The 26321-nt window shown below is 47.7% G+C and overlaps 3 protein-coding genes across 3 annotated transcripts; 2 read left to right on the plus strand and 1 right to left on the minus strand.

The window, feature by feature from the left end:
- Positions 1-4146: 4146 nt before the first annotated feature.
- Positions 4147-5079, plus strand: LOC100728857 (olfactory receptor 2C3). The gene is given in 3 exon segments (XM_013143230.2): positions 4147-4808; positions 4810-4970; positions 4973-5079. Coding segments are annotated over 3 exon segments (930 nt in total).
- Positions 5080-10881: 5802 nt separating this feature from the next.
- LOC100728581 (putative olfactory receptor 2W6) lies at positions 10882-11826 on the minus strand. Its single transcript, XM_003479426.1, has one exon. It carries the CDS (start codon positions 11824-11826, stop codon positions 10882-10884), a length of 945 nt encoding a protein of 314 aa, XP_003479474.1.
- An 11516-nt stretch (positions 11827-23342) lies between these two features.
- On the plus strand, positions 23343-24254 carry LOC100728297 (olfactory receptor 2C1-like). Its single transcript, XM_003479425.2, has one exon. It carries the CDS (start codon positions 23343-23345, stop codon positions 24252-24254), a length of 912 nt encoding a protein of 303 aa, XP_003479473.2.
- Positions 24255-26321: the final 2067 nt, after the last annotated feature.

Consider the following 26321-nt stretch of genomic DNA (forward strand, 5'->3'; position numbering starts at 1 on the left):
GAATAAAACAGGGGGAGACAAAGAGAGATTGAAGTAAGTCAGTCCGATCAAGCCTCGTTTATTCACGAAGTGGTCACATCCATTATGGGCCAAGGGTGGGCTGGTGGGACAAGAAGAGGCTACGGGGTCATTTCTGATGGGTCATCGTCATGTCTGGGTATGTGACATAAGCAGGAGAGTATTATGGTTAATGTAGGCAGATGCATCATGTGCCCATAGGAGAGAGCCCCAGGGAGGCAGCACTGGGGCTGTCACACCACTCCCTACACATATAGATTAAAAAATCCTCAACAAAACAAATACAAATAGTATGCAAGCAATCACCAAAAAATATGATACATCAAGAACCAGTAGGATTCATCCCAGGGATCCCAGCATGGTTCCACGTCCATAAATCAATAAGTATAATCTAACTAAATGCAAAAATGGAGGGACAAAAATCACAAGATCCTCCCAACAGATGCCAAAAAAAACCTGTGCAAAACCCAGCATCCATTCATGATTTTTAAAAATATCTTGAAAGAAACAGGTGTGCAAGGGCCCTTTTCAATGATGAAAGCCGCTTACAATGAACCTATGCCAGCAAAACAAACTGGAAACCTGAAAAGTCCCTCTAAAGTCAACTACAAGACAAGAATGTTCTCTGTCACCATTCCCATTCAGTGCAGTCCTCAAAAACTGCAGGCAAAATTAATTAATTAATTAAAAGAGATATTTGAAAGAAGGGAAGAAGTCAGATTATCTCAATTTGCATATAACAGGGTCCTTTACATTAAAGACCCCCAAAAAACCCACCAAATGATTCCAAGAATTAGTAACAGAATTCAGCAGTGTAGTAGGATACAAAGTCAACACTCAAAAATCAATAGCATTATTTTACAAAAACCATGAGTTTACTAAAAAAGAAATTAGGAAAAAATGAAATCCACAGTGACAGCAGGAAAAATTAAACTTAGAAATTAAACAAAGTAAGAGATCTCTACAGTACTCTGAGTGGATTTATTTCACTAACTTTTCTACTTGAAGATAGGCATACTAATAAGTTTAATGCCGTGTGTCTTTCATTGTAATAAAATCAAATTTATTCTATTAAGAAAAGGATAGCTCATTGCTAAGGTACACACCAACAATGCCATGGTTAGGGAATACAATGGTCAGCAGCATGTGCCTAAATGAGTCTAATGAGCAAATATTTCAGTCCATGGCACTACCATTCATATCACAGAGCACTGGGTGAAGAGAATTGTGTTCTGTGCGTGGGGTCTGATGGAGTGCAGAATAACCAGTCTTTGCCCATGAAGAAGTCATTCCTTGTGCACACCACAGTGAGACTGTAACTATGCAGCAGGGAAAGTGTCCCTGAGCTTTCTCCCTTGGACTTCACTCCCCTATGAGCCAGTGTCCTCTGTCTCCCTGGTGCTCCCTGGAGAAGTCAGATCATGCATCCTTCAGGGCTTTGTGTGCCCCTACTTCTGGAAACACGGGGAGCCTCAGCCTGGGGACCATGAATCTGCTCAGAAAGTCATGTTCTTCTCCTAGCCCGGCGCACCCTGAAGATGTCAGAATGGAGCTTTCTGCACATACTCTGCCTGCCACCAACACATGTCAGGTCCCAGTGGGGCTGTGGGGGCTCTTGCTGCACTCCTGTGCCCAGCACACCCTGCACTGACAGCTATGACTCCATGAAGAGGATCATCGCCCAGGTCCCTGCTCTTTGGTACCCAGCCAGGGGTGGCTGCTGGAGTCAGGTCCCCTCACTGAGTGCTTGGGTGTCAGATACACTCTGAGTCCCAGACTCCCTGCTAACTGTGGTGAAGGTGGAGGACACAGAACCATCAAATGGTCTCCAGCCTTCAGGTTTCAGCAGCTGGGGAGAATCTGTGACTCCACAGTTAAGGCAGTGAACGTGGACTTTGGATTTTTCCCAACTGTTCCACAGAACCTTTCCAGTCACCGAGGCTCAGCACAGACGCAGCGCACATGCCAAGGGGTGAGTGTTTGCTGGGAATGGACCTCCTCTGTTCATGTGGGTGTCAGCTCGGAGTTCAAAACCTGGATGTGAGGTGCAGCTCGGCCCTGCTGCACTGCCTGGTGGCTTAGGGTTGCCATGGAGCTCATCCTGGAATGGATCAGAACACAAGCCCTTGGAACCAGTGCCCCAAACCTGGTGATCATGCACACTCAACACATTGCTGACAGTGTGTCACCACTGTTTCTGTCTCACCCACAGGGATCATGTCAGCCTCTGTCTGTCTGTCTGTTCACCTGTGACACTCATCACTGTGGAGCGCCTCACTCTTGGCCAGCTGCCCTCTCTCCCTCTTGTCTCCCAACTCCTCATGATATGCTGTGTTCTGTGGGTGTCAGCAGCACCCTGGTCTGGAGGACCTCGCATGTGTCCCCTAAACACAGCCCCCCACCAGGGTGTCAGTGTCCCCAGGCAGACACACCTAGTGCCCTTGGCCTCTTTGCCACACAGGCATGGGGGAAGCATCCAGCGAGTGCTTCATTTTGAATCTTTATTGACACAGGATGTTTACACACAGTGATGAGCTCTGCTGGTTCTTCACACACCAGGCTGGGAGCAAGGTGGGATCAGCGCTCCCTCCCCTAGAACATTATGCTTGCCCTCAGCTCCACGGGCATCAGGTGTTTTGGATTCCACTCACCTGTGCAATCACACCACCAAATGCATCTTAAAATGCTGCAAACATGCATGAGGGTCAGGTTCTTTTGTTTGATCAACCTTGGGTTCCAGAGGCAGCTAAGTTATCTAATGCTCTGGGATTAAGTTTACAGCTGCTCTGTCCCCAGTCAGGTGGCTCTAAATATAATATGTGCATTCTTCTTTTTGAAATGTAGGACTACATTTTAAAATGAAAAAAGTAATAAAAATGATGATACAGAATTTCAAAATAAAATAATAGGAGATTAACACTGGTTAATATATTACACATGGTTATCTTCAAAGTAGTTGTTCAGATTATAAGATTTAGGAATGAAAAGATGATCAAATAATAAAAGCATATATATATATATATATATATATATATATATATAATCTTTTCCCTTCTTTCTTTCCTCCTTTCCTCTAGACTATACTCACAGAGATTATTTTGCCCAGCAAGTCTTCAGGGACAGGTGATGCTCAGCCTGCCCAGGAGGCTCCTCATCAACCTCTGACTCTATACAGAGTCTGCCCTGCCCATGTGTTCCCCTCCATCTGAGGTCCACAACCAAAGTCCTGGGCCCTCTGCATGGATCCAAAGTCCTGGGAGGTCTCCCCTGAATGTGCTGTGTGATCCCCATCACTGCAGACTACTGTCCCAATGCAGCACCTCCAGGACCCCAGTAGTGACCTCCTTGTGCCAGGCACTGGGCTCAGCACTGCACCCCAAGAGGCAAACACAGCTAGAGGGGGATCGTGGCTGTCTGGGAGTTTTACTCTGGTGAGGGGTGATGACAGAGTGCAATAGTGCATTTCAAGGTGGTGATTTCTAAAAATAACCCCGAAAGGGAGAGAAGGGGGCCAGGTGGTGAGGTCATGTGTCTGGGGAAGAAGTTCTGAGGTGTGGGGTGACTTTGGAAAATGACCTGAAGGAGGGGAGGGAGGGTGTGGTGGTCGCAGATACAGGACACTGTCTTGTGGTTGGTCCTGACTCTGGGTGTTGACAGCAGAGCAACAGCTGCCTCCCACCCCCACCCTGGAGGTTCCCTGCTTGCTGAGAACAGCCTGGGTAGGGGTGGGGACTGAGACGGTGAGCTAGTTAGAGCAGGATCCAGAGGGCAGTGCTGCCTGGGCACAGAGGTGCAGAATGGAGGGGTCCATTTCCTGCCCATGCTGTGGGCCACCCATGGGCCCCTCTCTGGCTGGGGATTCCTCAGCACTCAGTGTGGGGACGAAACTGGACACTGTTGTGAGGAGTGAGACTGCAGCCCCAGCCCTGGGCCAAGTCACGAGCTCAGACTGTCTCTGAGCCCTCTGTCAGGTCTCAGGCTGCTGAAGAGAGGGGAGTAGGCAGCTGTGTGCCCAGTGCTCTGAGAGCACTGCATGAGTGCAGGTTTCCTGGTGACACGATGATGTGACAGCTGTGCCACTCCAAGCCCACCCTCAGCCAGCCTCCTGCCCCTTCCCTGGCCAAGACCATGGTGGACCCCGCCAACAGAGGCTCTCCCGCTGTGTTTGTGCTCCTGGGCTTCTTAGCCCACCCATCGCTGGAGCCAGCCCTCTTCGAGGTTGTGGCGGGGTTCTATGGGGTGTCCATCATGGGCAACGCAGTTATCACGCTGGTCTCCTGTGGGGACGTGTGTTTCCAAACACCCATGTACTTTTTCCTCACCAATCTGTCCTTCCTGGACATGAGTTTCACCACGAGCATCGTCCACCAGCTCCTGATCAACCTCTGCGGGCTCCGGAAGACCATCAGCTACGGGGGCTGCGAGGCCCAGTTCTACATCTCACACTGGTTGGGTGCCACCAAGTGCGTCCTGCTGGCTGTCATGTCCTACGACCACTGCGCGGCCGTTTGCAGATCCCTGCATGATGCGGCCCTCATGAGCCCCCAGCTCTGCGTGGGTTTGGCCTGCCTCTCCTGGCTGGGTGGCCTCAGCACCAGCCTGGTGGGCTCTACACTCACCGTGCTGCTACCGCTGTGTGGGAACAACTGCATCGACCATTTCTTCTACGAGATGCCCCTCATCATGCAGCTGGCCTGCGTGGACACCAGCCTGCACGAGCTGGAGATGTACCTGGCCAGCTTCGTTTTTGTGGTGCTGCCCCTGGGGCTGATCCTCACATCCTACGGTCACCAGGGCCGTGGTGAGGATGAGGTCGGCCAAGGGGATCAGGTAGGCCTTAAACACCTGCTCTGCCCACGTGGCCATGGTGGCCCTGTTTTATGGCAGCATCGTCTTCATGTACCTGCTGTGGGCCAGGAGCGGCTCCCATGAGCAGGGCAAGTTAGTGGCGCTCTTCCCGCGCTCAACCTGCTCATCTAGTCCCTGAGGAACAGGAACATGAAAGGGGCGCTGGGCCGCCTGGCACTAGGGACCTGCCACACCATGGGGGCCCAAAAATAGCAGAGACCCTGGTCACTGCCCAGGAGGACGAGCGAGGCCAGGGCCAACAGGGTCTGCAGGCAGGACACCAGCAGGGCACAGTGGAGGCCAGGGAGGACATCAGACACTGGCGCTCCCATACCACGTTCAGGCCACAGCGACAATACTGTGCTTTGTTTGCATTTCTGCTAAATACCAAGACCTCAGCTAAATTGCTCTAATGTGTCACATCACCACGTGTGCTATCGTCTTGCTGATACTGTCGTGTCTGTGGGAGTCACACACATCTACATTAAATTTATGTGATGCTCCTGTTTATAATAATTTCTGCCATGGGGTGTTGGTTTCTCCAGTGTGTGCAGTGAGCAAGTTCATGACCCTGCAAAGATCCAGTAACTGTTAGAACTAAACAGACTTAAGTCTGGATCACTCCAGAGATGGACCCAGCTCCACATAGATAACATCACGCCAGAGCTGACTTCCCAGAGACCCAGTGGTTACTGTGGGAAACCCTGCACGTTCAGTATCAGATGGGTTTGATCAGAAATAGTCATCCCCTTGCAAGGGAGGAGTCCAGGTGCAGGACTCCAAGCTGCTTGTCCATGGGCAGTGTCCTGTGTAGCTCCTTGAGCCCTCTGGTCATCCAAGCATGCACTGACCATTGCCAAAGGAAACCTGTTTCAGCACAATGCATCCTTGAGGGACATAAACCAAATGGTTACTAGCAGGCTTTCTATCTGCCTTCTGGACTCCTGAGCTCTGACCAGGATCTCCCCTACAGAATAGCCAAAGATGACTCCAAGGCAGAGGGCAACGGTTCGTGGTGATGGTGGTGGAATACACCAAAAGCAGCAACAAAAAGAGAGGAGCACAGACAGAAGCCGCCCCTTACATGGTGTGTAGGTTACCCACCCTAGGGCAGGGGTAGCACTCACACCTATAATCCCAGCACTGGACCATGAATTAGTCACAAACTGGAGTCCATCCCTATGACTGTGTGAGGCTTTGGGGGGACATCCAGACTTAAACCTTAACAAACCATTTAATTCAGTGTCTTCATTTAATGTCTGTATTTATTTAGTACAAAATAAGGATTTTTAGTCAAATAAAAAGGATTTCATATATATCTCTTAAAGCCAAATTGAAATTTGAACTGAACACACAGAATGGGCCATCCCATTTAAGGAAAGAAGTATGAAAAACACATAATTTAAAGCATTTAATCACAAAAGACAAACACAAAGTAAGGGACATTGCTCAGTGGCAGAGGTCTTGCCTAGCACTTGCAAGGTGATAGGCTCAGTCTCCAGCACTGTAACCAATCAATCAACGTAAGTAAGTCAAATTTCTATAACCTTTTAACATTTTTGGAAATTAGTAATTAAGATTGTATTAAAATTTTCCAAGAAAATGGAAATTGGAGGGAGGGAGACAGACAGAGAGAGATTTAGAATTTAAGGGTTGGATGGAGGTGGTCTCAGTTTTTGGGCTGACTGGTCTGACACCTACAGCACAGGCTGAAGGCAGGGAGGGGATGATAGAGGGTACGAACAGGAAAGTGAGAAGAACTGGCTCAAGTGGGAAGGAGAGCAAGAGAGGGTGAAGGGAAAGAAGGGGAAGGGGAAGGAAAAAAATACTGAAAGAAAACAACTGAAGCCAGCAACTCAAAGGGCAGCTGGGGCAGCAGGTCTTCCCCCTGGGAAAGGCATTGGTGCTGCACCAGGTGGAGGTCCCCTCCACCTCCTCCTTGGCAGAGGAACACTGTGCTGTGGGGACGCAGAGGAAGCCCTCAGCCTTGCTGCAGTGCTTCCCCCTCACAAGCTGGATTCCACAGTTCCAGGTTTCTCAGCTCTGAAACTCCTGAGCAAGCTCACTCTGGCGCATGGTTTAACCACGGGAAGTCTGCCTGGGAAACCTGTAGATGCTGTTAAAGAGAAAGGACGCCACCTGCTGGTGCTGAAGCAGAAGGACGTCTCCGCGAATACTTTCCCACTGCAGAACTCCAGGCCCAGGGAGAGGACTCTGAGTTCACAGGACATCTGCCTCATCGGTTATTCAAGAAATTCGGTGGAGCACTGCGCATTAGAAACTGGAAAAGTAAGAGTAAAATAGACTTTGAGCAAGTAGAATTAAATAACAAAGCAGAAATCAATATATTTTAAAAAGACAATGGTGGGGCCCTAGGTAGAGCTCAGCCGCACAAGTGCCTCCTGGCAAGCACAAGGTCCTGAGTTCGATTCCAGGTGTGAAACAAAGGAAATTCTATAATAACTAAGAGAGAAAATCTCCAAATCACCAACAACTGCTAACCATCAACTCCGACCTACCAAGAAGAAAAAAAGCAATTAGGATCAAAATTCTCAGTACAGTGAGGATGTAAGTTTGTACCACACAGATATTAAATGAATAAAAGGTAATTACTACAAACAACTATAAGACATGCATAAATTCTAAAATATAGATGAATGCAAAAATTTCTCAAAACACACAAACTACCAAAATTCAGCATGATTAAATACATGCCTGAATAATGCTATCAATAATAATACAACTAATTCTGAATTTTAAATCTCCAAAAAATCTACCAGCCCATAATATTTGACTAGCTCCACTCCACCTCCTGGAATCAGGCAGCAAGAGCTTAATGAGCCCTCTGTGCCAGAGGCAGCTTCCAGAACAAGAGGAGGGCGCTCGCAGGTCCCTGCCTTCATCTTAAAATCAGTCTTGAAATCCTTCCTCCTGGTTTGAGAGGAAGCTGTTCAGGCGTGGCACTACTCAGCCACCACCAGCAAGCCCCTGCTCCCCCAGAAACCCCCCAGAGAGGAGGCCAGCTTGCTCACTAACCATTCTCACTTCCTGTCAGACCCCAGGCCTGACTGTCCTGTTTCCATAGGCTCTGAACCCCTGTCCCAGTCTTTCTTGTTTGCACTGGAGTTTTCGTGTTCAAACTCTCACACTGCTCCCTTCCTTGAGTTACCAAAATGCTTTTCCTCCTCCTGCTTTGAATTGTACCAGCTAATCTGCCTAACCTGCCCCAGTGATGCATGCACTATCTCTCTTCAGCGGGAAGGCAGCTGAAGGGTCTGCAGCCTCTCTCTGCCCTCTTCACCCACCACTCTCAGAAGAGCCCTGTGGCCAGGCTCCTCCCTCTGCTGTCTCCTGGGGCCCTGCACCTTCTTTTCCTCTTCACTTTGTTTCCTCCCCACTCTGTCACTCCCTGACTCAAGCAATCTGCAAGACCCCACATGGACTCCTTTTCCTGCAAACTTTGCAGCCCAAACTAAGGTCCAGTTCTGCCACAGCAGCAGGTTGCCACGGATTTCCCTGAAGGCAGTCAGATTCCTATCACCTTTATCCTAGCACAGTAAAACGTGCTCAGTGAGGAAAGCAAAGAGTAAAACCCAAACATCAAACATGTGAATAATTAGTCTTTAATATTCATAATAAATTGATAATAGCAAGGAATCACTGGTTCAAGTTAATATTTATCATAATGTAGTGGGTAGTTACGCATTAGTGTTTGTGATAAATACCAGTGTACCATTATAAAATCCTGGCAATGAGAGGCTTGACCCTGTCTCCCATATTTTACTCCCTGAAAAATCAGCATATCTCATAGAGGTCTGTGTGTGGCGGCACCACCCAAGGCACTCCAGCAGATAGGATGACAGGAAACCAGGCAGAGACACAGAAAAGGGGGAGCCGGAAGGACCGGGGCGTAGAGAGAAGCAGGATTCCTTAGTGACAAGCATCCCAGATCTCCAGGAGGAATGCGGTCATTAGGTCTCCCAGACAGGTGCCAGTAAAAATGAGGTGAAAATAGCATTCCACCCACCCTCTCTGTGTCCACCTGTGAAGGCAGGTTTATGCTGATATTAAGCAGACAGGTAGGTTTTCTTAGTTAACTATTAAACTTGGACTTCTTTCACTTTGTAAAATATTTTAATAAGTTAGAATATAAAAAGGAAATTTTGTCACTTACATACATTAACTGCATTCCATGTGTCACATGCAACCTGAGAGGACTCCTCTCCATGCGCTTGTGGTCCAGGCACACAGTGGTGTGGACGCCTGTGGCTTTGAATGGAGCTTAGCAAACCAGAATGAATTCGCTCATGCACAGATGCTAGGGTGATTGGGAACTGAGACCTTGCACCTATGAGGTGCTGAGAGAGACTGGTTTTGCCCCCGCAGTGACAGCATAGCACAGAGCCAGCCCGGGAGAAGCTGGCTGAGCATCCACCCCAGCCCGGCCCCCAGGCCTTGCTCTTCCTTCTCTGCCCACAGGATGAAGCTGACAACCCCACAGCAGGGGCCCTGCAGCACCCACTTTCCTATGACACTGGATGCCCCCTCTTCCTTCCCAAGGAAAGCGTTCTGGGAGGAGGTATCAGAGGGTTCCTACCATGGGGAGATTAGAGGAAAATTAGAGACCCACAGTTGCAGTATCCAACCAAAACATTTAAGAACTCAAAAGGTTTCACATCAGCTAAAGTCTTAGTTCCTAGATGAGCACGAATCTCTCCCGTGATTTTTGTTTAATGCCAGTAATTCCAAACACATCGTTTTCCCATCTTATTGACATCTGTCTCCAAAACTGAAATGCAGCCATCTGGAGGCTTCTGTTTGCAGAATTGCCATGGTGATTGCTGGTCTACTCTCCTTCTGACAGAGGACACCCAGAGCCCACTCCTTGTCCTGCCCTGCCCGGGGGTTTGTCACCCACTGTCCCCTCCACCACTTGTTGATGGACCTCAGTGCGGCTTCAGAAGAGTAGTAGTCCCCAGACACACACACACACACACACACACACACACACACACACACACACACACCGCTCCCAGGAGCGAGCCCCACATCTAGCACCTAAGGGGAGGAAGGGGCAGGAGCGCCCTCTCTGCACCACCCTCACAGCTGGCTGAGCCTCTTCTCCTAGGGTGGGGCCCTGGGCAAAGCAGGCTTCTACCACTCCCAGTAAAGCAAAGCAGGAGAGCGGAACCAGCAGAGGGGCACCGTGCCTGCTGCAGGAGCAGCTGCTGGAGAGCCTCACTTCCTTACAGTGCTGGACAGGAGCACAGGCCAGCCGAGTTCTCCGCACCCAGTTTTCCTGCTGGCCGAGGACTTCAAAATTCTGCTTCAGATCACTCTTACAGTACATGAAACTGATGTTCAGCTCAGTGAGTGGGCCACATACCTCACACCCTTCTATTGCTCTTCCCCGCCACCACCCGCCTTAATCCGCTTTCCCCGTTTTCATTATTATTATTATTATTAAGTTGTTGTTGTACCCACAATGACCATGGCGTGGAATATGAATCTAAAGCAGCTCCTTGAGGAGGAACAGTCTCGGCTGTTAAGTGATCGGCTACACAGAGCATCCTCATCAACTCACCACAAAGGCTGGGCCTCTTACCCAGCAGCCCTCTGGTTTACACTTTGGTGGTGACTAAGTCGAGGTGAGGTGAATGACCAAGCACAGGCCTCCCTTCCATCAGTCAGCCTGACCACCCCTCCTACACATGGAGGGGGAGAGACAAGCTGTATCTGAGCAGGACTGTGCTTCACTGACACCTCCTCCCCCACCCTGGAAAGCCCTGGCTGCCATGGATTCAGAAGAGCTTCCAGGAAAGAACAGCCACTTATGTTATCTCGCTTCTCTGTATCTACATCCATCTGCCGACGGTCCAGTGCCTCTCTGTGACTGAGTCTGTCCTGTAGGGTAGAGAACCTCAGCTGTGGACAATTCACAGGGCCAGGGGCAGAGATGGCCTGGAGCAGCCGCAGGGCACAGGGGACACAGGACACGGGCCGGGCTCCCTGGGTTCACTCTACCCTGTGCTCTTTTTTGCATGCCAGGAACTTCTTTGCTGCTCCCTTGACATCCTGGTTCCGCAGAGTATAGATGAGTGGATTGACACTGGGGGTGATGACGGTGTAGAAGAGGGTGAGGAACTTGCCTTGGTCTTGCAAGTAGCTGTTGGCCGGCTGCAGGTACATATAAATGATAGTGCCGTAGAAGAGGGAGACCACCGTGAGGTGGGAGGAGCAGGTGCTGAAGGCCTTCTTGAGCCCTGCAGCTGACTGGATCCTCAGCACGGTGGCCACAATCATGCCATAGGAGACAAGGATCAGAGAGAGGGGCACCAGGAGCAGGGCGACCCCCAGGGCAAAGGCAAAGGCTTCTACCAGCATGGTGTCTTCACAGGACATGGCGATGAGGGCAGGCATCTCACAGAGAAAGTGGTCCACCTGGCGCCGCCCACAGCGGGACAGTCGCATGGTCTGAGGACACATGATGAAAGAGTTCAGAAAGCCGCAGCACCAGGCCACGCTGACCAGCTGCAGACAGAGGCGGGGGTGCATGACCGCCATGTAGTGCAGGGGCCGGCAGATGGCCACGTAGCGGTCATAGGACATGACAGCCAGGAGGACACACTCAGTGGAGCCCAGCACCATGTAGATATAGAGTTGGGCTGCACAGCCCTGGTAGCTGATGGTCTTCTCTGGACCCCAGAGGTTCCACAGCAGCTGGGGGACAATACTTGTGGTAAAGCAGAGGTCCAAGAAGGACAGGTTCCCCAGAAAGAAGTACATAGGTGTGTGCAGCCTGGTGTCCAGTGCCGACAGGAGGATGATGGCCATGTTGCCCACCAGGGCCAGCATGTAGAAAACCAAAACAAAAATGAAGAGGGCTTGCTCTAGTCGAGGCCGATCAGAGAAGCCCATCAGGATGAATGGCTGGAAGTGACTGTCATTGTGCTTTGCCATAACCGTCACCACCTGTGGCTGCCAAACAACAAAGAACTGGATGAGACAACTCCAGAACACTGCACCTACTACCCCCAGTCTGCACGGACTGAACTGAAGTCGAGGGGCTCGTTCTCCCTTGCTGCTTTCCCAGCACGCATGCGTGGATTCCTGCAGCGTAGAGGCCCTGATTCTTGAAGGACACGGGAGGTACTGGGTCCATTGCTTTTCCTTGGTGAGTATGACCAAAGGATAGGACAGAGCATGTGCTCAGGTGAAAGAGTTACTGAGCAGTCAGGATGCAAACCATGCCCCTTGGTCTGGTCTGGTCTGGTCAGCAAGCCCCTTCTGGAAGTTTGTCTGACAGGAGACCCCTGCCCTGAGAGAGGTTTGTGTTGTTCCAAATGGCAGGAGTATCACACTTGGCAGCTTACACAATGTTTCCGGAAGAGAAGGCAGCATGTGTGGAAGCAGAAGGGACTCAGTTCATGGACACCCATGCCAGACAGCTCCTTAATGGTGTGTGAACAGAGCAGGGGGCCTTCAGGCCCTATATGAAAGAGCGGAGGTGCTGGACTTGATTCTGGCTCTGCAAGGGACAGGGATGTGGAGACCTGGCCTGCTGTCCAGCTTGTCCCTCTGTATACTGACTTTTTCTTAGGCAAGATGGAAAGGGGTGTAGATCTGCTGTGAGTCCTCAGCCAGACCTCACAGGCCCATGTGACTGGTGGCCTGACCGTCACTTTGGTGTCCATGGTGGCATTGGTCTAAGCCTGGGGCTCTGAGGGGGCCTCTGTCTAGAGGGCTAATGTCCACTCAGGATCACACCTACCTCAGTAATCACAAATGACCCTGGGCATCTGCAGGACAGAGGCAGGGGGAAGGAGAGTGCAGACAGGGTTGAAGGACAGGCTTCTCCGTGTGGCTGCCCCTGCCACCTGCCAGTGCTGGAGGAGACACTGAGGACTCTTCCCAGCTAGAGCTGCACTAGGAAATTTTACAAGTTTCAGCTCCCTAGTCCAGGCCCTGGGCCCTCAGGCAGGCACCATGCAGGAGGGAAAGGGGCAGGGAGCCATCAGAGGCAGCCAGGCCAATGCCAAGGAACCGGGACCTCTAAAGGTGGCCCCAGGAACTCATAAGCACAGCTTTGCACACGCACATGTACACACCTGCAGTGTGGCTTTGAAGAATGCCTCCTACCTATGCATTCACAGAGTCTGCCGAAGTTTCAACTAAGTCCAGGAGACCCCAGTGGATAGAAGGAGCTAGATAAACACTTTAGTGTAGGCTACCATGTGCGCCCGACTCCTCAGCCAAAACTGCAAATTCACCTCGAAGGAATAGTTTGTTCTCAGTGCTTCAGTATTTGATCATAAGATGCTCTGATTTTTCACCCTCACCCAGCACCCGGCAGCTCTCCCATTTTAACTGTCAGGCATCCAACTATCAATGAATATACTCCGTTTTCCTGTCCTTTTTAGTTCGTGTCTTTAGTTCAGAATCTTGAAATTTCAAAGGACACAGTCTTTGAAAATGTCCAAATACCTCAATAGCCTGGCACAAAACTACAAATGTGTAACTAAGTTTGGAAAGTTCATCTTAAAGCTGTGAAACTGGATTAGCAGCATTGGAGTGTTTCTCTGGCCCATGGCGAAGCCCCAAGGAGACCAAATGGTGGAGGAGAACTTGTACAACTCCTGGGTGGAGCTCGGCACACTGGAGGTGGCGCGGGCTCAGTTTCTGCTGCTCTTGGGGTGTGCAGCACCTCCTTTCATATTTATGGTACTCTCACCCCACTTTGAGGCTCTTCCTCCTACATTTCCAGGCTGTTCTGCAGGATGGACAGGCCACCACCCAGCCTCTTCCTGACAGAGAAGTCAGGGGATACCACCAGCTTCACCTCACAGCCCCATCCAAGCGCCTGCCGGATCCCTTGTCTGCTGTCCTCTCATGCTGGGGTCACCCCCCGCACTCCCAGTCCTGTGGTTGCTGGAAGTGGATCATTTGAACTACACCCCTTCAGACCAGCTCCAAGAAGACCATAGTTATTCACAGAATCACCAGAGAAACTGCAATGCCTGACTGGGCACTAGGTCACTCCATTGCTCAGAGCAGTGATGTAAATAACTGTGTTTTATTAACCTGAAGACACTCTTTTCCTTTAAGAGATTAAAAGGAGCCCTGTGCTGTGTGTCCTTCAAGACTCAGGGGATGCAGGACCTGGCCAAGCTCAGCATGGGAGGAGGGAAGGAACTCATTCCCAACTACATTACACTCACTCTGCTGAATGCAGAGCACTGAGCAATTTCAGGAAGGGATGCAGGGTGTCTTCCACAATGTGAGGCTCCGGACAGCAGGCTGACATTGGGAAACCCCTCCTCTGAGCCTCTAGTCAGTATAAACCCCAATGAAAACCACCACGGAGGTAATTATATACTCACACACTAGGAACCTCCATACAGATAGGGGCTCACCACAGTAACAAAGTTCACTCCAAGTCCTCACCTTTGCTCTTCCAAGGAGGCCTGCGACTCACACCTCCATCAGCCTCGTGGGTTTCAACTCCAGGGATCAAACAGGAGCTCTTTCAAGGATAAGGCAGCAAGTTCTGGTCCCTTTTAGTGTTCCAAGAAAAGTACAATGAAATATCTGACAAAACAGTGAGCATAAAAGTAACATCTGACCCTGGCTCAGCTCAGTCCCAACTCTCGGCCCAGTGTGCTGGTCCCACAGCCATCACTCAGGTCCCTGAGGTCTGCGGAGACAGCCGGCTGCCCCAGGGAGCAGAGAGATGCTCCAGGTGCAGCAGCGTGGAGAATACAAATGGCATCATGGCACCTTAGCACCTGTCACTGCGGGAAACTGGAATAGTCTGGCCCTTGGAGCAATGGTTGTGTCTGTTTATGGAGCAGAAGCAAGGACCCCAGGGAGCAGTGCTCTGGGTTAGACACTTGTCCCAGGGCCCCAAGCTTAGACAGAACTCACTCGGGAGCAGGCATGGAAAGTCCCCAAACACGCAGGAAGCAACTCAGGTATTCTGGAGGAGAGAATCCATGTCCAGGTTTTACCTAACAACTGGTCAATATCTTCATCTTGTTCCAAACTCAAAGCTAAAATCCTGAAAGTGTGGGGAGCCCAGAGCTTCAGAGAATCCCTGAGGGAAAGGACAGGGTGTGGGGACACAGACAAGGGAGCCACTCCGTTGGCCACTGCCACCGGAGAAGCCTAGCAAGCTCTCCCCTCCCCTTCCTTTTGCCGCCATGGGTCTCTGGCTCCTGCCGCAGGGCCACAGTAAGAGATCGGCTGCCAGGCATTGGAGTCCAACACCAGTGGGCACACAGTCTGTGCCCAACCTCGTTGCCCACTCCCTGGTGGCATTTTCTAACTGATAAAATGTAAAAAGTTGGAATCCAAGAAAAGTAAATACACCCTGCCTTCTGCTACTTCTCAAAAGATTACTTCCTTGAATTAATGCTAGGAACATTGATGCTGACCTAAAACCCAAATAACATTTGAGGTCAGCTTATGGCTTGCGGATGTATGTGGGACCGACGTCCTGTGAACGCCTCTGTCTGTACTGTGTCCCGCAGGGCTGAGATGAAACACCGCTGACCCGTTGCAGCCCCAGATCCCTCACCCCACTGGCCATTGGGCCTCCCCAGGGCAGATACTTGGGACAGACTTGCATGAGGCACTGTTGTGGGCTCTGGGCCTCCAGCTGGACTCCTACAGGACACTGCCATGGGGTCCAGGCCCTTGACTGGATTCCTTGGGTCTCTAGTGCATGGATAGATCTCTTGGACCCTTCTGCATTTGACGTTGGATAAATATTATAAAATAATCCTATAAATTATATGTCCTGAATTTGGGGGGGTACCAGGAATTGAACTCAGGACCTTGTGCTTGTCAGGCAGACTTTGAACCACAGTGATATATGTGCACCCATAATTACAGCAGCACAAATTGTAATAGCTAAATCTTGGAAACCACTCAGATTGCCCATCAACCTAGGAATGGGTAAAACTAGATGTGGTTTTTTAATATATAATGGAGTGCTACTCAGTCATGAAGAAGGGTAAAAGATGGAGACTTTTATAGGTAAATGGATGCAACACGAGACCATACTCATAAGCAAAGTTAATCAGACCCGTATGTGTACAAATAGTATTATCTTACTAGTGTGAGAAACTGAACAAGTAAATAAGACCTGGAGTGCACAGTAGATATTATAAATTGGGAAGAAAGTGTTCAAAAGAAAAAACAAACTGTGATGGGGAAAGAGAAAAGAAAGACAGAATAAAGAAATATAGATAGATTTACAGACAGATATACAGATAGATACAGATGATACAGATACAGATACAGATACAGATACAGATACAGATACAGATACAGATACAGATATAGATAGCTCCACAAAATAGTTAAGGTGATTATAGGTAGCTTCTATTTGTTTCTTGAAAAGAATTTTTTGTGTTAACATTGTTAGACAAGCTGTCCTTACTGTATTCTATGCTTTCAATAACTACTAAGAAAACAATACACAATGTATCAACCATTGTAACTGACTTACTAACCTGTTTTGAAACTCAGTTTCATTGTTCATTTGTCTTTTTTTTTTCCTCTCTTTAAAAACAAATATGTGGATATACAGGCTGCCAAGGGAGGGGGACAGCCAGACTCCAGCCTTTACCCATGACTCAGCACCATTCACAGATTGGGGGAGGAGAGAGCCAGGCCCCACCAGGAAGCAAGCCCTCCCTGAGAACCAGTACCATGCACAGGCCACCAGAATGGGCACAGCCTGATCCCAGCCACTTTAGGCATGTGGGCTGGCAAACAAGAAAAGCCAATTCCCCTCCTACCCCATAACCGACCAGGAGAAACACAGGCGGTAATGATAGCTGTGGAGCTGAAGTGCAATTGGATGCTTGTAGTGCTGTGCTGTTTCACTAACACGGCCGGTCTAGGGCCAGTGGTCTGATCATGGGGGCAGAGGACATTGCTACGTAGTGTGACATCTGGGGGGATCTCTTTCTGAGTCCTGCAGGCATGGTTGATTCCCTATGACCTTGTTTTGAACTCCTATGTCCTTTTCATTGTTTTGGGTTGGGTTGGGTTGGGTTGGGTTGGGTTTTGTTCTGTTTTATTTCACTTTGTTATATCTGATGGCAGGAGCAGCAATTTCAAAGACAGCAAGACATATTAAAGTAGTCATTTTGGATTTACCATTGTCTTGTTTTGAAGTCTTTTATTGCATTCCTTGTTTTGATTTTATTGATTCTATTTTATTCCATTCTGTTTACTATGTCCAAAGGTATTTGCAGCTATTTTGAAGACAACAAGAGGCATTAGGATGATTATATTGATTTTGTATTGTCTCAAAGTCCTGTGTCACCTACACTGGTTTGTTTTGATTGATTTTATTCTGTTTTATTTTCCTAGGTTTTATCCTCTATACAATAAAAAATATGTATGCTGTATTAAATCTTTTCCCTTGTAAACCCTGACTACAACAATAACTTTCACTTCCACTTTTAGGCACAAAGAATTGATTGTAACTATAGTGCACTTTGTTTGAGGTCAAATACCAGAGTAACTAAAACTGCAAACCTGGAACATGCTTCCCGAACCATCTTGTTTCACTTTGTCTCTGTTAAATACATAGAGTTGGTATTTATTAAAGCAGAAGATGATTAACAGATTTAAACTATGACCGGTTTAAATTCTTTTTTTTTTAAAGGAACAAATGTGGTTTTGTTGCATAGATTCCTGACTTCTTAGCACTTTGAAAATAAGTAGATCTTCCTAAAACAGGAGAAATTGTTGAGACCTTACCAGGACCCTTTTCCCTCCTGCAGTCTTGGCACTTAAAGTTTCTTCTTTGGTTCAGCAATTTTCGTGTCTAGAAGAGTGAACTCTGTTAGGCCTGTCAGACAATTTGTGGCAGAAAAGGTGCAAAACGATGTTCACATCCTCGATGTTGAAGCCTAAATCACCGATTCTTATTTGAGCAACTGTGACAGGCTTTTGTCCACGGGCTGAAGAGCCATGCATGTGGCTTCAGGCTTCTGTCCACTCATGTAACCAACACTGCTGAGCGTCCACACCCCGAGATTCTCAGGAATTCCTGTGTGCACGCATATGTATGTGTGTGTTTACAGATAGACTTCTTTTTGGAATCATATAAAACGTTCCATATGTGTATGTATTTTTCTCTGCTTGTAAGCAGGTTGAGTCACTTAGCAGGATTTACATTTCTTTATCAGCAATTTCGATGTGACACCGTAATCTTTAGTGATTGCCTGTAGCCACCGAGTCTGTGTATGGGTACATGCTGTGCCCCGGTGTTTAGGGGAGTTTGGGTTTACATGTAAGACACCAATAAGAAATTTCCTTATAGTATTCCATCTGCAGCATATGAAGTCCTTAAGGACAAAACGTTCATAAATTCAGAATCTACAACTATTTGCTAGAAATAATCTGGACTTTGAATTTATAATGAGAGAAATGCAGGGGGGCTCAGAGCTGACACTGTTGGAGTTCAGAACCCTCAGTGTGGTCCCATCTGTCCCTCCATGATTACTTAGAACCTTCAGGCTTGAAGAGTGGTCCTGGGACCAGCAGGTGGGCATCACTTTACCACATCAGGATTATAGACTCTTAGGACCTATGCCAGCTCAGAGCCCGTGCTCAGGAGCCCTGGGGGCAGGGAGTACAGCCCTGGGCATCTACATTGGCCTCTTGCTGATGCCCAGGACATCATGATGAAGGACCATTGAGCTAGGTTCTTGTCTTCACACCTGGGTCCCCTAGAAACAGACTCACGGTGTGGGTGATGCTCTCCTGGTTCTAGGAAACAAGGATCTAAGTTGGTCCCATTACACTGTACAGCAAGATGGTATTCTCCACATGGGGTTCTCATGCCATTGTCACTGGATGTAAAATGTACTTTATCATCAATCACACAGTCAGAATCCACTCATGGGGATGTTAATGAAATCAGTTATTAAAATAGGACACAAGCTCCTCTTCCTACACTCATCTCCCAGGAAAGATCTGCCCCATGACACAGGCATCTGGAGAACCTGATCCATGGAGAAGGTTAGCCAGCAGAAGCTGGGGTGGCACCTGACACCAGGGCCAGGGGATTTGGGGAAGCAGCCCCATGACATCAGGTGGAGTGGGAGGTACGATTCTGTGAGCAGACAGACCCTGGCCTCCACCGCACAAAGGGTAGGGTATAACCACCTCAGTTTTCTTTGGATTGTCACATCTCTTTTGTCAATTTGCAGGAGTGTTTCACATATTGTGTTTCACAGCTCTTTATCAATTTGTGTTCTCAGGGCACTTTTTTCTAACATTGAGCTTCCTCTCTCATGCTTGTAGTATTGTTGGGGGAGAGGGGTCAATATTTACTTTTTAACATGGTCCAGTTCATCAATGGCTTCCCCTGTGGATGGCAGTTTTGATGTTCCATATAAGAAGTCAGCTTATTGGTCTCCCAAGAAATCAGCAGCTGCTTCTCTGGGGTCCTAACCTGTTTGGGGATTGGGGGCTGCCAGGACAGTTTCCAGAATGGGCCATGAGGCACGTGTGTTGGGCCACAGCCAGCCTGGCCAGAAGTATTGAGGAAACTCCCGTTGCAGGGATTAGCCTCACTCTGCGAGACCGAGCAAATGGAAAAGAGCACAGATGTTACTGGAGCCTAAATTTTCATTATAGGAAAGGGAATCTAATGTAAAGGGAGACTAGAGTACCTACTAAGGCTCTGGATTATTACAGGGAGGGTCAGAATATACTCAGGGTTTTAAAATAAACACAGTCTGATACAGACAGGTCGTGTGCGTGTGTGCGTGTGTGTGTGTGTGTGTGTGTGTGTGTGTGTGTGTGTGTCCTAGCTCTTTACTGAGCACACCTAAGAGGAGTAACAAATAACCTAGGAGCCCCAGAACAAATATCTTATATTTGTAATTTGATTCCCAAACCCCATATCCAACAAAAAGAAGTTATTATGGGAAAAGGGGCTGCAGATCTGAGGTTGGAACACAGAGGGATGAGGGGACAATAATGATCCTTTATCAGGAGAGAGAAATCAGGATGGATGTATTCTGCTGTTAAACACTGGAAAGTTTGTGTATCAAAGTAGAGTAATAGATTATAACACATTGAATAAAGTAAACAAGGTGGCTACATAGTAATAAAAATAAAAATGAATAGGGAACTGAATGGTCTATCTTACAGTAGGATGCAAAGTGATAAACATAGAAGAAAAGAAGGAATAGAAAATGATACAGTAAACAAACTAATAGATAATTTTAGTAATGAATCATCAGAGGACACTGAGACTAGTGAGTGAAGTGCACAAAGAAATTTTGTCACATCTCTTCACAGATTATTAGTCACACTCTGTCAGCTCCAAAGCCTTACCAACTTCACACTGAGGCAATCCATGATCAAAAGATGCACATTAGTATCACCAGGATGGGCAGGCAGTGGGGAACCGCAGCCTCCTCAGTGGCTGGCATTGTGTTACTGTTCAACCAAAGCATGGGCACAGAAGAAAGCTGGAGATGTCAACCAGGGCTGAGACTCAGCTGCGGACACCTCGAGATGAGTGACCCTGGGCTTGGCCTGACCAGCTAATCTCCACTCCTCTCTGCGGAAACCTAACCGTAGTCAATGACTGTGCTAAACCAAGCCAGGCAGTGTCACCTCCAGCTCACTCGGAGTAGAGATGACAGCAGTGGTAGACTCCAGAACAATGTGAGGGTTTTCAAGGTGACAAAAATACATTCAAAGGAAAAGAGTATTACAAAACACTACACACTATAAGATGCCATGGACCACACGGCAAGCATCCATGCAGCTATAGAGATTCTCAGTTATCTACTGAAGTGAGGTCTGTGTTTGAAGTACATGGCTTCACATGTAATGAGCCAAGAAATTTCTCTCCATTGATATCACTCATACTGTGTAATTCATCTGATGACAGAAGAAGGGATGGGCCTGGTTAAAACATGACCAGGAAACCATAATGCTGGAGGAGACTTCCCCTGCAGGCAGCACCAGGCTGACCCCGTACCACCTTTGCTAAAGAGCTAGGAGGGCAGAGCACCATGGATCTAGAGACCATGTCAGTCCAATAAACAACAACTTCATTGCACCAGGGGCCAGCCTTCAACCACTCAGCCATGCACTCCAGGGCAAGACGACTCCAAAACAATTAATGAGAAGAAGCACAAATCCCTCTGGACCGCTCCTGTCTACAGTCCCAGCCCAGAGCTCATTAGGAACCTGGAGCAGATCAGATCTCAGAGCATCCAGCCCAGGAATCCCAGGAGGTCTCATCTCAACAAACCCTGCTCCTGGCTGGACTCAGCACCACACCTCTCTATGGATTGAGCCCAAGACCCTTGAAGGAAGCTGCATCTCTGACTCAGGACCAAGTGGTCCATTGCTGGCTCCTCCTTTTCTACAACTTTGCCTCTTCTTCTGCATCAAGGTAAACAAGGGGAGGCTCAGCTATTCAGGACCATGTGGGCTAACCCTCAAGTCTCCTCCAGTTTTGAAGGTGACTTCCTCACCTCTCCTCAAGTAGGGACTACTCCTGACAGCTGGAGGGAGCCACAGCGAGCACTCTCACAAGATGCTCTTCCTCAGCCGGACCTTGACCCCATACCCAATCATCAGAGTGCTTTCCAGACCCAAGGGAGGACTGATGGATGCCGATGTGGAGGTGGAGGTGAATGTAGATGTAGACAGATGATAAAATACAAAAAGATGTAGATGATATAATGATAGACACAGACAGACAGACAGACAGACAGGCAGAACTGGAGAAGTGTACACTTCTGGCCAGGTGTGGGACAGGGACACAGCACACAGTGAGCCTCCAGTGAGAAGCAAGTGGTAACCCGGCTGTGAGATAAAATCAGTGGGAAAGAAGCACAGACCTCTGCCCTTCTGCAAGGCAACAAACGCCTTCAGACAACTTAAAATTTCACTCAGGGCGCTGGCAGGACTTCAGGACGAGGAGTCACACATCCCTGAGGTGGCTGAGTGTGGGTGATCCTGGAGGCAGTGGACAAGAGCGGTAGCGGGAGGATTGCCTTTGCCAGGGAGGAGAGGGAAGAAGTGAGCTGTCCTGCTATGAGTAGCCCAACACCTGTGCACCTACTTGTGCAAGTGTGGGACAGCTGTTACAGGCAAACCCCATCCAGGGCAGGCAAACATGACCTGGAAATGCTGACAATTCTAAGTTTGTCATTCAACAATACATATGTGTGTGTGGAATGAGCACACAGGGCCACATAAATAAGAAAATTAAAAATAATAATATAAGTTTTTGTTCATTTTATTTTATGCACTTGTTAATTTGTTTTGTGAAGTGCCAGGGAATGATCACATTGACAGTGCCCACATGGGGCATGAAACATACTAAGAAAGTGGGTATTCAGCGTGATGACAAAAAGACCATGGTGTGAATAATGCGTATTGTTCTTAGCTACAGTTACCTCCCCACCATGGGCATACACACTCAGAATATGGTATTTCACGTATAAAGATATGCATAGATATATAGGTGATTGATCTGCATTAAAGAAAATAATGTTTGAAAATACATAACATGTATTTATAAAACTTGACCTTCCATGGAGTTTTGGTGTGCTTTTGTACTGAAATATTTTACAGCACATTTCTCTCTGCTCCCAAAGTGTGTTCATGCAAACATAAGACTGTCACTTACAACTCCAGATCCCCAAGGAGCTGCTGGGAAGCCACCTCCAGACCCCAAGTCCACACCCTGTGGGCACCACCCTGAAAAGACAGCTTTTTCTCACTACCTGATTTCTTTGCAGGAAAGAATCTTTACTCTCTGTGACTTCTCATCTGACTTCCTTGAAGATAATGGTGCACTGTGTACTGACAATTAGTATTCCCTTACTTTGTTATGAATTTCTGTTTCATGTTTTCATGAATTAATTTATAAAATAGAAAAAATATCCAATTGTTAAATACTGTTTCAGCAAGACTTTTTAAATCATGCAGAAACCAAAAACAAATTGGTGTGGTCCCTTTAGAACTTTCACAGTATGGGCTTTATTTCTTAAAAGCAAAAGCAATGCATGATTTTCCCAATAATTTCCTTTTACTCCATTTGTTATACGCGTGAGATCAAAGAAAGCTTTCAGGATTCTTCATTAATTCCAGAGCCAAGTTCCTCTTTGAAAGGGGCAACTGCGTGTAAAGCAGAAGCTGACTGTGGACTGTGCTTTCACAGCGCATGTCCAGGAGGCGCTGTCCCTGCAGCTCTCATCCTGCAGACTGGACCATCCTTAGGGCAGCACTGCAGGAGACACGAGCCCTGGCCTCAGGGGACCCTGGCTCGGTCTTGGTGATGCTATGTTTTCCCGTCTGCATGGCCCAATGGCTTTGCTTCTCTGTATCATAAACATATACTAACCAAAAAAGGGAAAAAGTTGTATTTCTCCTCAGAGCCTGTGCCTTTCTTTCTAGCCTTAGACACAGATGCCATGGAAAGGGAAAATGCTACCTTTCCCAGCACCTTTGTCCTGCTGGGCTTCTCAGAGTTTCCATGGCTGGAGATGCCCCTTTCTGCAGTGGTCCTGATCTCCTACCTCCTCACCCTTCTGGGGAACAGCTCCATCATCTTCATCTCCCTGGTGGAACCCAGACTCCAGACGCCCATGTACTTCTTCTTGGACAACCTCTCTCTGCTGGACCTCAGTGTCACCTGCAACATTGTGCCCCAGCTGCTGGCCAACATGTGGGGACCAGACAACACAATTGCTGCCTGGGGCTGCATCGCACAGGTCTGTATTTTCAGCTGCACTAGTTGCACTGAATGCATCCTGCTGGCCATGATGGCCATTGATCGTTATGTGGCCATCTGCAGGCCCCTCAGGTACTCTCTCATCATGAACCCCAGGGTGTGTGTGCAGATGGCAGCTGCCTGCTGGGCCAGTGGCCTGGCCAATTCCCTGCTTCAAGCCACACTCACCCTCCAGCTCCCCCTCTGTGGTCACCACACCCTGGACCACTTCTTCTGTGAGATTCCTGCACTCATCAAACTGGCCTGTGGGGACACCACTGCTAATGAGCTGGCACTAACATCGCTGTCAATCCCATTTGGAATGGTGCCTCTTGTGCTGATAGTCATCTCCTATATCTTTATTGCTCAAGCTGTACTGAAGCTGCCTTCAGCTGAAGGGAGACGCAAGGCACTCAGCACCTGCAGTTCCCACCTGCTCGTGGTCACCCTGTACTTTGGACCAGCAATGTTGTTGTACTTCCAACCTTCAGCCAAAAGTTCCAAGGCCAAGTTCATGTCCTTATTCTACTGTGTTGTCACCCCACTGCTCAACCCCCTCATCTACACCCTGAGAAACAAGGATGTGAAGGCAGCGTGGAGGAGGATCCTATAATCCTGGGGTGGGCTGAGGCCTTTAAAAGCCAGGTGAGTGCTGTCTGCCTCCTGCGCAATCGCAGCGTGCATTGGTGAATACCAGCTTACTGTGCCTGCTTTTCCAAATTATTAACTATAGGAGCTGGGATTTAGCTCAGCTGCATAAGCACCTGCCTTGCAAGCAGGCAGTCATGAGTTCAATCCCAGTCATGAGTTCGATAAAAACGAAAAAGACAAAAAAAATTATTAACGACGGGTTCATAAAAAGAGCTCCCACTTCTCAAGGTCAACACTTAGATGACGGTGGAAATCCTGAGGACCAAAAAATTCTATCATCTTTAGTCTAACAGACAACCACTCGCCTCTACTTAAACCTTCATATGTGTCTTTTCTCTATAGACAAATGAGCAGCATGGTCCATACATCTTAGGCCTGGTGAGAAACATGATATTTAATTCTTTTTCCTTCCACTTTTCCTTCTCTTTCCATGCTTCCATCATAATGTAATTCTCATTGTTAGAGTATTCTGGTGCAATAGAGAAGCAAAATGTACAAAATAGAAAGAAAAGTTTTATTGAGGATGTGGAAAGGAGTGCACAAGCCACGGCAGTTGGGCTGTCTCCTTCAACTGGACACAGAGAGGCAGAAGTTTATATGACCTCTGATCTGAAGTGGTGCATGGGGCAGATATTGATGGCATGTAAGGAACCAATTGGAATTCTCTTTGCACGCTAACAGGAAAGGGAGTTGCAATTAGGGCTGAAGAAGAAGCAGAAAATGGTAAGCATTCCCACTTTGGTCTTCTGCCCTGTTAGACCACCACCATAATTGTACAGTAATTTATACTAGGGCAGGAAACTTTCAATCATGACTCATTAATTGTACAGAACAGTAGTTTTAATGTTCTAAACTAAAATTAAAATGGGTCAAACATTAAATATTTAAAAAGAAACAATCCACTAGAGACAAATTAGGTATAATCCTTGGAAAGAGAGGCTTATCCCAGATGCAGCCATGTTGGAATTTAGGGCACTGAGCAAGAAAGCAACCCTCCTGCTTTCCTGGTAAGCAGCCATGTCTCAAGCAAGGTGTGGGAGAGCCTGGTAGAGAACCAGTCAGCTTCTCCCATGAGCCTACCGATGTGTGGGATGAGAATCAAACATCCCACTCCACCCCGCCCCACCCCCACACCCATTATAGCAACTGGGAGCCAGAGGTCTGAGCATCTCTTGGAAGGATAACCATATGCAATACAGCTAACATAGGGGAATTCCTTCTACCATCTCTTTGAAGGCAAATTTTTTTTCACTGTTGTGCTTGTTCTGATTAATTGTGTTGCTCTATTTGAAATTCTGTTTTGATAGGTTTTATAATGTTCTGTTCTTGGTTTGATCTTGCTATACTGATTGAATGGACAACTACCGTGAAGATAACAAGATATACTATGGTACCTATTACTGTTTAAAAAAAGAGAAAGAGAGGTTTATGAAAGGACTACCTGAGGATCAAGAAAACTACCAACAACAAATGCTGGAGAGGCTGTAGGGAAAAAGGAACTCTCCTGCACTGTTGGTGGGAGTGTAGACTGGTGCAACCACTTTGGAGGTCAGTCTGGAGATTCTGGGATTAGAAGTCTCTTTTAACCCAGCTATTCCATTTCTGAGCATATTCCCAGAAGAACTGAAAACATCATACCACAGTGATATATGTGCACCGATGTTTATAGCAGCACAATTTGTAATAGCCAGATCTGGGAAACAACCTAACTGTCCATCAACTGAAGAACACATAAAAAAGTTGTATTTTTATACAATGGAGTACTACTCAGCTATAAAGAATGATCACATTGAGATATTTATAAATAAATGGATGCAACTTGAGACCATACTCATATGTGAAATAAATCAAGCTCACATGTACAAATACCATATCATCTCCCTAGTTTAAGAAACGCAAACAGTATATAAAACTTTATGGAAATCATGATTCCGCATCACATTGCTTTGAAGCCTTATAATGTTTGCCTTCATTAGTTGGAATGGTTTTATCCTGGTTTGTTTGATTTTATTATCTGTGATGGTATGAA

This window comes from Cavia porcellus, unplaced genomic scaffold, assembly GCF_034190915.1.
Source record: "Cavia porcellus strain 051 isolate PalLab524CR breed Dunkin Hartley unplaced genomic scaffold, mCavPor4.1 scaffold_2, whole genome shotgun sequence".
Lineage (NCBI taxonomy): Eukaryota > Metazoa > Chordata > Mammalia > Rodentia > Caviidae > Cavia > Cavia porcellus.